General features: G+C 38.4%; 1 protein-coding gene across 2 annotated transcripts in view; it reads right to left on the bottom strand.

The window, feature by feature from the left end:
- The window catches only part of ATL1 (atlastin GTPase 1), a 100,177-nt gene that overhangs the window by 6,444 nt on the left and 80,854 nt on the right, over nt 1-12,879 (bottom strand). For both annotated transcript variants that reach the window (XM_522849.8, XM_001156076.8), the window contains exons 9-12: nt 11,728-11,866; nt 5,508-5,635; nt 4,331-4,387; nt 2,982-3,053 (exon numbers count right to left, since the gene is read on the bottom strand). In XM_522849.8, coding sequence (XP_522849.2) covers nt 2,982-3,053; nt 4,331-4,387; nt 5,508-5,635; nt 11,728-11,866 — 396 coding nt within the window. The remainder of the gene's footprint in view (nt 1-2,981; nt 3,054-4,330; nt 4,388-5,507; nt 5,636-11,727; nt 11,867-12,879) is intronic.

Here is a 12,879-nt window from a genome sequence, read left to right as displayed (position 1 = left end):
AATGTATTTCTTATTAACTTTTGAAAGTCAAAATTACTCCTTGATCCTGGGCTGTAGAATGGATATTGGGTTAGCAGGCATGAAAACATTAATTTCCTTAAATACATCTCCATCAGCGCTCTTTGATGAATAAGGTCATTGCCAATGAGCAGTAATATTTTGAAAGGAATCTTTCTTTGTAGGTCTGAACAGTGGGCTTAAAGTATTCAGTAACCCATGCTGTAAACAGCTGTACTGTTACATAGGCTTTGTTCTTCCATTAATAGCGCACAAACGAGTAGGTATAGCATGATTTTTCTTTTCTTTTTTTTTTTTTTTGAGATGGGTCTCGCTCTGTCGCCCAGGCTGGTGGTGTGATCTCGACTCACTGCAGACTCCGCCTCCTGGGTTCACGCCATTCTCCTGCCTCAGCCTCCTGAGTACCTGGGACTACAGGTGCCCGCCACTGCGCCCGGCTAATTTTTTGTATTTTTAGTAGAGACAGGGTTTTACCGTGGTCTCTATCTGACCTCGTGATCCACCCACCTCAGCCTCCCAAGGTGCTGGGCCTCCCAAAGTGCAGGTGTGAGCCATCGTGCCCGGCCTAGCATGATTCTTAAGTGCCTAGAATTTGGGGAATGGTAAATGAACACTGGGTTCGACTTAAAGTCACCAGCTACAAGAAAGTCAGCCTGTTCTTCCAAGCTTTGAAGCCAGGCATTGACCTCTCCTCTCTAGCTGGGAAAGTCCTGGATGGCATCTTCCAATAGAAGACTATTTCATCCATATTGAAAATCTCTGTTTACCGTGGCCACCTTCATCAATGATCTCAGGTAGATCTTCTGGATAACTTGCTGTAGCTTCTACATCAAGATTTGCTGCTTCACCTTGCACTTTATGTTACGGAGATGGCTTCTTAAACCTCATGAACCAAAAACCTCTGCTAGCTTCCAACTTTTCTTCTGCATCTTTACCAACTCTTCAGCATTCATAGAATTGAACAGAGTTAGGGCCTTGCTCTGGATTAGGCTTTGGCTTAAGGGCATGTTGTGGCTGTTTTGATTTTCTATCCAAACTAAAGCTTTCTCTGTGTCAGCAAAAAAGCTGTTTCACTTTTTTATAATCTCTGTGTTCACTGGAGTAACACTTTTTTTTCTTTTTTTTTTTTCAGACAGAGTCTCACTCAGTCGCCCAGGCTGGAGTGCAGTGCAGTGCAGTGCAGTGGTGCGATCTTGGCTCATTGCAACCTCTGCCTCCTGGGTTCAAGCGATTCTCCTGCCTCGGCCTCCCGAGTAACTGGGACTATGGGCATGTGCCACCATGCCTGGCTGATTTTTGTATTTTTAGTAGAGACAGGGTTTCACCATGTTGGCCAGCCTGGTCTCAAACTCCTGACCTCAAGTGATCCACCTGCCTCAGCCTCCCAAAGTGCTGGGATTACAGGTGTGAGCCACTGGGCCCAGCCTGGAGTAGCATTTTTAATTTCCTTTAAGAACTCTTCCTTTGCATCCAACAGCCTGGCTAACTATTTGGTGCAAAGGCCTAGCTTTTGGCCTATGTCAGCTTTTCATATGCCTTCCTCACTAAGCTTAGTCATTTCTAGCTTTTGATTTAAAGTGAGAGATGTGTCTCTTTGAACTTCAACACTTAAAGGCCATTGTAGGGTTATTAATTGGCCTATTTTCAATATTGTTGTGCCTCAGATAAAAGAAAGGACTGCAGAGAGGGAGGGGTGGCGGAACTGCTGGTTGATGGAGCAGTCAGAAAACACATTTATCGATTAAGTTCACCATCTTATAACAGCACAGTTAATGGCACTCCGAAACAATTACAATAGTAACATCAGCAATCACTGATCACAGGTTGCCATAACAGATATAATAATAATGAAAAAGTTTGAAAAATTGTGAGAATTACCAAAACGTGACACAGACATGAAGTGAGCACTTGCTGTTGGAGAAAGGGCATCAATAGACCTGCTTCACATAGGGTTGCCACCAAACTTCAATTTGTAAAAAGTGCAAGAAAGTGAGGCTCAATAAAATGAGGTATGTATGCCTGCATTTGAGATTTAACTATATCGAGAATTCTTTCATTCTGATTGTCCTTATTAACAATGCCACTCCATATACTACATTTTCCTTCATTCTAAGACTTCAATTTGAATGCAATTTTAATTTCATAACATTTTGTTTTTTGAGACAGATTCTTGCTCTGTTGCCCAGGCTGGAGTGCAGTGGCACAATCTCAGCTCACTGCAACCTCCACTTCCCTGGTTCAAGCAATTACCCTGCTTCAGCCTCCCAAGTAGCTGGGATTACAGGTGCGTGCCATCAGGCCTGGCTAATTTTTTTTTGTTATTTTTAGTAGAGATAGGGTTTCACCATGTTGGCCAGACTGGTCTCGAACTCCTGACCTCAGGCAATCCACCTGCCTCGGCCTCCCAAAGTGCTGGGATTACAGGCATGAGCCACCGCACCCAGCCTAATTTCATAACATTTTCAAGAGAAAATAATATCTATCACAGTAGTACATATACACAATAATTATTAGATCCATCCTAATTTGGAGTGTTAAAATGAGGAAATGTAATAAATAGAAATATTGGCCCTTAGGGTTTTTTTTTTTCCTAAAAGTTTTCATCTTTAAGAGAAATACCAAAATTGTGGAATATAAGGAGGTGTAGTGGCGAGTGTACCACACGCTATTTTGGCTACTAGATTTTATAAATAGTGGAAAGACCTGGCACTCCCCCCAAATATGTGAATAGGGATATATTACAGAGAGAGGCAATTCATTTAAAATGCCTTCAAAATTGTGCACACAATGTTTTTAAAAATATTTCAGGAATATAATAAATAGACATGTGATACAGGCTGAGGAAAAAGTCAAAGCCACCTCATTGCATGTGTGTACAGTGTAACATGGAAGAAAAAAGAGAATGAGTTGCATGAAGAATACTGGTTTTGTTTAAGACAGAATTTAAAATATTTAACTCTTACCTCTTCCATTTTTTTGTTGTATGTATCCTTGGCAGTTGCCACGGCTGCTAAATTGTTAGCTTCTGCTGTGGCCTTTGGACAAAGTACAAAATATGATGTAAAATGCAGTTCATATTGATTAAACTTCCACAGGCAGTTCACATTTCAGAGTATCATGTGCAAGAAATGTGCAAGAAACCAAAGTCCTCAAAATAATTTAAAACTGTTACAATATTTCTACTACACTTTAAAAAGTAGTAAAAAAGTTTCAAAAATGCATAAACAGATTTTTACTCAATACACAATACTTCTAAAATGAATTTTCATTTGGAAGAGTTTTCCTCTCAAAAAATATTTTTTAGCCTGCCATTAAATGCTGGGAAGAAAAAAATCATAAACCCAAACTCATGGGGAATAATACATAGTACATTTTATAAATACTAAAATACACACATATATCTAAGGACTGCTGCTGATAGAAGAGTGTATCACTGATAACAAAAAGGAACTATTAAGAACTTACATTTTAAAAATATATAAGGAAACTAGTTTCTCCCTTTTTAAAATTTATTTATTTATTTATTTATTATTCTTATTTTTTTTTGAGACTGAGTCTTGCTCTGTTGCCCAGGCTGGAGTGCAGTGGCGCGATCTCAGCTCACTGCAACCTCCATCTCCTGGGTTCAAGCAATTCTCCTGCCTCAGCCTCCCAAGTAGCTGGGACTACAGGCTTGCGCCACCACGCCCAGCTAATTTTTGTATTTTTAGTAGAGACAGGGTTTCACCATGCTGGCTAGGCTGGTCTCGATCGCTTGACCTCGTGATCTGCCCGCCTCGGCCTCCCAAAGTGCTGGGATTACAGGCATGAGCCACCATGCCCGGCCAAAATTTATTGACTTATTTTTTAGATATGAGGTCTCACTATGTTGCCCAGGCTGGACTCAAACTCCTGGGCTCAAGTGATCCTCCTGCCTCAGCCTCCTGAGTAGCTGGTCCTACAGGCACATGCCACCGTGCCTGGCTCATTTTAAAAAAATGTTTGTGGAGACCAGTTTTTTAAAACTTGCACCTGCTTTTCTACTGTGTGTTACATGTGTGAATCTAAATCATAATAGAAGACTGTTGTAAACAAATTTAGTGCAAAGAGAATGAAAACCCTTTGGTATAAAGTGTTTGTGTCTCAACACAAGTGAGGCTGCAATATGTTTATGTGAAACATGTTTAGATGAACACATAAATAGGTAAAGTTATTAGGCAAATAATCTTCCAATAAATTATTCTGTCTAATATTGTTATTTGGTTATTTCTGACAGCCAGAAATCTTAGCCTTAGTCACGTGTCTTAAAACATGCCTCCTCATTAATAAATACCTGTAACATGGATTTGGGATGTGGTAATTCTTCACCTTGATAGATCTTTATATAAGCCTAAAAAAAAAGAAAAAGATTCATGTTCAAGCAATTCCATTCAATATTTCCTCTAATTCTATGAAATTGCATTCTAAGTTCTTGACATTTCAAAAAATATTTTCAGGAACTTATAACTATTTTATCTTTCTCATACTTAAATTCCCTTTTTTCTTAGTTCATGTTGTTTCCCTTTCCTGAAATGCCTTTTTCAAACATCTCTGTCTGCCAATCTGGCCCTTCTTAAAGGCTCAACTCAATGCCACTCCCTTTAAAATGTTCTTAGACCCCTCTGCCGGGAGTAACCGCCCTTTTCAGTTACCCGTAGGAATCTGTACCCTGCTGATGTCATAAGCTTTATGGAACAGACCCTTGTGAAGGTCCTGAATCTCCTACCAAATTGTAAGCACCTCCACAGTGTTACACGCAGTAAAAATTCATATTTTAGATCAATAACATGACATTTATTGCTGACAATCATGAAGGTAAACAGATCACACAGAACCTATATGATAGCATATTAAATGACAAAACATGAATTTTTAAAATTGATATTTTAATCCTTGGAGCATCAGTCCACAAGTGGGTTGGTAACTGAAATTCTCCAGGATATATACGGGTTGGTAAAAAGTATTCAGTGCTGGTAAAAAGTATTCAGTGCTATCTAAGGAAGGTAAACAGGTAAATGCAAATTTAAAATAATTCCACTTCATATTGGCTCTTGGTGCAGAGAGTAAGAAATGGGGAAGTATTTTCTTCGGTAGGAAGGTATCCCCTTGGGGAAAATCTTCAGAATTATGAAGGTAAAATTCAGAATAGACCATGGACCCTGGGAAACACCCCATCCCCCCAAAAGACTTTTCCAACTCTTACATTCATATTTCAAAATACAGTTCCCTCAAGATAAAAGGGGACAATAATGTTACCTATATGTAGTTTCCTCAAAAGAATAATTTCAGAAAGTAAGCTTTCTGAAAGGTTTTGAAAAAGCTTTTTCGAAAGGATTTTTAAAATCCTTTTTATAGATTCCTCGTACCTTTGCTCCTGTATTATCGGGTCTATAATTTTTGTTTATAGAAATTACGATCCAATATATGTCAAATCTAAGTACCCACAAATGCTCTAGAAATGAGAGTGATACCTTGAAGTACTCCACCAGACCCCGGCAGGTGATTTTATTCCCATTGATCTCTTTAATATCTAGGCTCTCGGGACTAAGTAGCCAAGGAATCAGTATTTTCAAGTTTTTGATGAATTCATCATCTATTTCTACAAGTAAAAGCAAATCCATTATTATTTTTGGAATCCTTCCCAGTCCTCCATGCCACAGAATAAAACATCCTTTGATCTCCCCCATTTCCTCCCCAGTGATAACGCCATCACTCACTTCCCCATCACTTAAGCGACTCCTGAAACCTGCTCTTCTCAGTGAATGATTCTCCTTGCCCAAATTTCCACTCCCATTTCATATGTATCTTGTCTTCCACCTATAAGTTAGCTTTCTTGATATTATAAGTTAGCTTGCTTGATTTTACATGTATGTTTTGTATGTAGCCCATTCATATAACCAGTTCAAGTTTTGTTTTTGCTTTTTTGTTTGTTTGTTTGTTTTGAAATGGAGTCTTGCTCTGTCGCCCAGGCTGGAGTGCAGTGGTGCAATCTCAGCTCACTGCAACATCTGCCTCCTCGGTTCAAGCAATTCTCCTGCCTCAGCCTCCTGAGTAGCTGGGACTACAGGCACACACCACTATGCCCAGCTAATTTTTGTATTTTTAGTAGAGGAGGGGTTTCACCATGTTGGCCAGGATGGTCTTGATCTCTTGACCTCATGATCCTCCCGCCTCGGCCTCCCAAGGTGCTGGGATTACAGGCATGAGCCACTGCGCCCAGCCATAACCAGTTCATGTTTTAAGTCTTGTTTGTGGTTTTATATATATAGGCTCATAAATGGGGAAGAGACCAGATTTTTACTGGCTTATTATAATGCATTCCCTCCAGAAAATGTATCCAAAAATTGCTCCGTGCATAGCGTGCCCACCTTCTAAGAACTGTACAAAACTGGGTAAGCTGTGGTAACTGGACTGCAGAGTTCAAAAAGATAGTGACAATGATGCTACCTCTAGTGGTGGAACTCAGCAACACAAAATAAAATAGCAAGAAAAGGCCACTTAAGCAGATGAGAGGTAGTATGAGTATGTAGCTGTCATGTTTGATATAATTGATTACACATAACCCAAGCTGTAGCAGTAGATTAAAGCTTAACATTACAGACTTAGCAAAGTAATATAGAAAACAGATCACGAGAGAAGTCTTCTGAACACAGGGATAATTTCTTAAATTGTTATTTCAAATATATGGAAAAACTGGGGCCGGGTGCAGTGGCTCCCGCCTGTAATGCCGGCACTTTGGGAGGCCGAGGCAGGTGGATCATTTGAGGTCAGGAGTCTGAGACCAGCCTGGCCAACGTGGTGAAATCCTGTCTGTATTAAGATATAAAAATTAGCTGTACACGGCTGGGTGCAGTGGCTTACGCCTGTAATCCCAGCACTTTGGGAGGCTGAGGCGGGTGGATCATGAGGTCAGGAGATTGACACCATCCTGGCTAACACGGTGAAACCCCACCTCTACTAAAAATAAAAATAAAAAAAATTAGCCAGGCGTGGATGGCATATGCCTGTAGTGCCAGCTACTCTGGAGGCTGAGGCAGGGGAATCGCTTGAACCCGGGAGGCAGAGGTTGCAGTGAGCCGAGATCACGCCACTGCACTCCAGCTTGGGCGACAGAGGGAGACTCCGTCTCAAAAAAAAAAAAAAAAAAAAATTAGCTGTACATTGTGGCACATGCCTGTAGTCCCAGCTACTCGGAAGGCTGAGGCAGGAGAATCGCTTGAACCCGGGAGGCGGAGGTTGCAGTGAGCCAAGATTGTGCCACTGCACTCCAGCCTGTGCGACAGAGCAAGACCCTGTCTCAAAAAAAGAAAAAAAAAAAAATATATATATATATATACACACACACACATATACATTATATATATATGGAAAAATACACATACTATGTAAAAAAGCAAGATCTGTCCAGTGACTTGCTTGATTTCTAAGTAAATTCAGTAACTGCCTGTAATTTTTAAAAATCTAAATTTTAGCAGAGTTAGAGTTTTCAGGCTTTGGGGTTGGTGATTTTGAAGGCCTTAAAGATTCAAAATTTAAGACTGTGTTTGCATTTTCCTCTTTATTATAGCCCCAGTTATAACATTGGGGCTACATTGAAATACTATTTTATGTTAGAATTTGTTTTCTTTACTTCTTTTATAACACACACAAGCATGATGCTGGCTATCTTTCCAAGTTATTTTGTTTCATGTTTTGTGCCACTTTGAAATTCTAGTGACCATGATTTACAGGTACTTGCAGTGGAGTTTATTCACTTATTTTGCTGTTTGCATTGTACCAATTTTCACTGATAATTTTGCTTTGTACTATATATAGATTTATTATTGTGGTTTGCTTTTTAGTTACTAGTATTCACTGGACTACAATACTGATATTTGTATTTATGTTACCACGTTCCTGTTTTGTGTTTTATTGCCTGCCATGTATCTGTATTCAATGACACTAATAGGTTTCTTTTTTGCTATATGATTTTACGTTTTTTCATCTTTAGCAGAATATTACTATACATCTAGAATGTATGAATTCTTCAGTTTCTGAATAAAACAAAGTTTTCTTCTTATAAAACCACTTTAAAATCACTTTCAGAACTTGTATATAAATTTCTGCCCCCAAACATTCCTTATACAATTGGAATGGAATAAGATACGACTGTGTGTTAATGCACCAGCAAGTGTGGTAATTAATTATCATTACAGTAACCAGCATCTAACCACACATTTGGATTAAAAATGTGTCTGAAGATGGCAGTAGCCCTCTTTGTTCTCACTGGAACCAATGCTAGGTATTCCAATTTTGGATTCAGAAAATAAGAACAATATATTCATAACATATGTAGGTGGTGAGCTCTTGCTAATGTTAGTTGAACACAGTAAAGACATGAACCAGAAAATCTGCAAACCAGTTCAAATCGATTTGCCGAGGGGCATTAATAAGCTTTGGCCTTGCAAGTGGTCAATTAATATATATGAATAGCTGATTCAGAATTATGTTCAGTAATTTTCTTCAGTAATTTTTTCCACAAGGGCAAAATCTTCCAAGGACTTTAGGGGCTTGGTCAATGTGGTGGTTACCTGACACAATAATTGAGAATACGATGTATGCTTTATAAGAACTCCACAGGGCAGATGCACTAGTATAGTATTGCTGTATAAATTAACAAAGGAAGATATTTTCTCAGGATTTCCTGATTCTGATAAGTGATTGGAAGCACGCATTTCACTATGCATTCTCAAGTCTTAACTGCAGCTGCTAAGGAAGCAGCTCCACATCTTATAATGTGGCTACCTGCTCATTCTACATATGGTACTATAACGCAGAGCAACCTCAAAAGAAAAAAAAAAGGATAACTCCTTGTTATTTAAAAAATTGTATTTGCTATGCTAGGGTAGGTATTCAGTAAGCACCCAGTAAAAGCTGGTTGAATGAAGCATAAATGAATGTAATTCAGTGCCTTTAATCTTTTTCATTTCCTTTTGGGAAGTTCTTAAATTAACAGTAGTTAAACTTGATCATATTATTATCAGTTTTTAATAACACTAGAAATAGGTAAGACAATAATAATTGCAGTACTTTGAGGGACCATGAACAAATAGTTATTATAACAATGATTACTATTGATAATGAGCTAGAAAGTTATTTCTGTGTGTGAAAGAGTATATGAGAAACTATTATCAAAGAACAACTTTTGTATAATTGTTTATTCAGAGACTTTTCTTCACCAGAGGCAACCACTGAGATGCCAGCCCTCTGGAGAACATCACAGTCAGCTGACAAGACATCCTGGATAGAAATCACACCAAATTGTAAGATTCAGGGTGGGACAGAAAAATAATGTAAATAGCAGACTTTCAAAACTGCCCAAAGAAACACGGAGGCAAAGTACGATATTTCTGCACACAAGAGGGCTTTAGCAGCAGTCCTGTAAGACATAAAAGTCTCATTAAAATGGAACTTTTATGGAAATTGAAGCTGCCTTTCACTACTCTTTTTCCTAGGCAAGGCACTTTGGTAAACTCATAACTTATAGTTAACTGTAAACCAATTGTGTAGGTCAATATATGCATAGAAGTGAATAAAATTTGATGGAGAACAAATGTCTTAAAAAGTGGAATTCTGGCCAAGTATGGTGGCTCATGCCTGTAATTTATCACTTGAGGCCAGGAGTTCAAGACCAGCCTGGGCAGCATAGTGAAACCCCCATCTCTGCAAAATAAATAAATAAATAAATAAATAAATAAATAAATAACCGGGCATGGTGGCACACTCCTGTAGTCCTATTTGGGAGGCTGAAGCAGGAGGATTGTGTGAGCTCAATAGTTCAAGGCTGCAGTGAGCTATGATCACACCGCTGCACTCCAGCCTGAGAGACAGAGCAAGACCCCATTTCTAAAAAAATAATAATTGCCTGGGTGCAGTGGCTCACACCTGTAATCCCAGCACTTTGGGAGGTCAAGATAGGAGGATTGATTGAACCCAGAAGTTTGAGACCAAGCCCTGGAAGCATAGCAAGACCTCATCTCTTCAAAGAATTTTAAAAATAAATTAGCTGCACATGGTGGTGTGTGCCTTTAGTCCTAGCTACTTGGGAGGCTAAGGCAAAAGGATGGCTGGAGCCCAGGAGTTCAAGGTTGCAGTGAGCTAGGATCGCACCACTGCACTCCAGCCTGGGCCACAGAGTGAGACCCTGTATCTAAAAATAAAAAATAAAAATAATAAGTAGGATTCTGCATTTGCATGATTTGTCTTAAACTCTCTCCGTGAGCTCTTTCATTGCAAAATGTATCAGTTAATCTAAGAGCTGTAGCTGTATACTGCAGTAATGGAACAAGCCACAGTAATTTTTAGTTCCAATAAAGGGCTGTTGTTGAAGGCGCACCCCTCCTCTGCCTGTTTATGTCTCCCAACTCCAGAGAAGAAAGAGAAGCTTTCTCTTTATGTAAGAAGGCTTTCTTTATGTAATTTATTCAAAACACATTAAAGCCATTAGGTAATTGCACAATACTGAGATCTGTGCATCCACTAGTGGGTTGGAATTCATAAGTGTGACAGTGAAATTATAGGAGCCTGTCATCCATATGTACCATATGCTTACTGCTATCTAGTCTGTGGTATGAAAGTAAGATAAAATGTATATAACCACCGTGCTGATTAATGATTGAGAAATTTGGTATTGTATTTATGGTACTAACTGCCAAAGTTAAATATAAGGTATCTGAGAGTAAATGTCATGGGTGCAGGGACAAAAATAATTCATTTGCTTTTCAAATCTGCCAGTTTTGTAAAACTGAATACAAGTTATATTGTCCTTTCTTTAAAGTAATTTTAAATCCCTCTGACAACAATTGTGCTGAAAAGCTTGTAATGCCACTGTCTCAATCCTGGCACGATGCACAAAGGCCATAGTAAATTAAACAAATATCTGAATTCAGTGGCATATTCAACACTACGCTTTCAAGTTAAAAAGTCATGTCTTTGAACAATGTCGTACTAACTACAAAGCATATGTCTACAGACCTGGTGGATATCTTTTGGGAAAGATTAACTTCCATTTCCTCAGACTCCTACCTCCCCTCCTGCTCTTGTTTGTTTGTTTGTTTAACAAGTCAAGCTGCTTTGGAATCATGTAACAATCAGTCTTCTATTAAAGACATAATTACATCCTATAAGTATACACTATTTGAAAAACACTCTAGTGCTTTTCTTTTAAGACACTGGTCCTCTTCTTCCACACAAGATTTCATTTTTAGTGAAGTTTTTAATAATTTATAATTAAATTCTTTAGGAGCAGTTTTAAAGAGCATTTCTTTCAATCTCTAATTACATAACTTAATACAGAATTCCAATACTATAGACATCTGTTTTCCTTTTTCATGTAGATAAGGAAAATTAAGCCTAAAAACATTAAGGAGCACTTCTCAGTGCACAGAGATAAGAAGGTGAGGGTTACTGCCTTCTGGCTGAACTCAGGATCCGGCCTATTTTTGCAGGCAGTGTATACATCCAGCGCCCATAGAATCCCACAGTTCACCAAGGAGGAGCACCAGCCCAGGATGCCCTATTCTCCTGACAATTTCTAATCATCAGCCTCCTATCAGTGGATAAACTAAACTATCAGCCATAAGCCCAACAGATAAAATGACATTTTTATAATCAGACTAAGTGATGCAAACATATTCATTAAAAGACACAAACCTTTCAATTTTCCATCAAAGTTTGGATTGGTAGCTACTTTTAAGCCAGGATGAGGTAGGAGAAAACAGGAAATGTTGGTGAAACAGGAATGGATGTGTTTTCTGACATTCTGTAGTTCTTCATGCTGGTTCCCTGAGACCTGCAGTAAATCATTCTGAAGTTTAAACTACTTTCATCACAAATTATGCAAAGGAATTCTGTGGCATCTTATATTTGCTATGTCTGTTTGGTCCCACAATGATGAAAATGACACGACAGGGCTGCTACTAAAGAAAGAAGAAAGTCTTGGGTGGGTTTGCCCACACAGAGCCGTGTCTAAGTATAGAAAACGCATGGCATAGTTTTAATTAACAAGTGTCTACCCTTATGCTAACTCAAATGGACCTTCCCATTTTTTAATACAAATTAGTGGGGTTTTAATCTGGCTAGTTTCTACAAATTCAAATTTTAATTCAAAGCACTCGTAGGAGCCACAAAGAGAAAGTAGGATATTTCTACTTTCTTTTTAGTAGATATTCAAGACAGCCTCCTATCACCTGGTAAGTGTACATTTAAATTCTAGAATGGAATCTGAATAGTTGGGTGTAAGTAAGCTTTTACTTACAAGCTAAATCACCCTCACCTCCCACTTTATGTAAATACATATTTGATAGTTTTTAATACAGACAAACTTTTATGACTGTAAACCTAATAAGTTCAGAGATCCCAATTTTCAAGGAACATTTTTGTAAATTTTGATCTTTCTCCCTGATTTCCCAGTAGGCACTTTTGGTGATATCTGCTCAGTGTAACAATTTGTACAGTATTGAACTAGCACGACACAGAAAGTGGAAGGTCTTCTAATTTTACATTCTGTGCTCTAAGATTGACTCCAGGGATTTCAAAATTAGATATTTGTTACATTGGCTTTGAAACCTCTATTAAAACCTGAATCTTGATATTTGCAGTCAGTCTTGAAGTGGTTTAATTCTTCAAAGTAAAAGTTTTATCTTTAGGAGTAACTTATTGTTTTATAGATATATACAAAGAATTCTTCACCTGTGTCATTAATATCGATAACAAATGAGATTGCGGCTAGTGGCTACTGAGTATCTATTCACCAAATGATCCAACAAAAATAATTCCAGATTATTAGTGAAATTTCATGCACCT

Source organism: Pan troglodytes, chromosome 15 (assembly GCF_028858775.2).
Source record: "Pan troglodytes isolate AG18354 chromosome 15, NHGRI_mPanTro3-v2.0_pri, whole genome shotgun sequence".
NCBI classification, from domain to species: domain Eukaryota; kingdom Metazoa; phylum Chordata; class Mammalia; order Primates; family Hominidae; genus Pan; species Pan troglodytes.
Note: the sequence above shows the minus strand (reverse complement) of the source record. Positions and strands in the feature narration are given on the sequence as shown.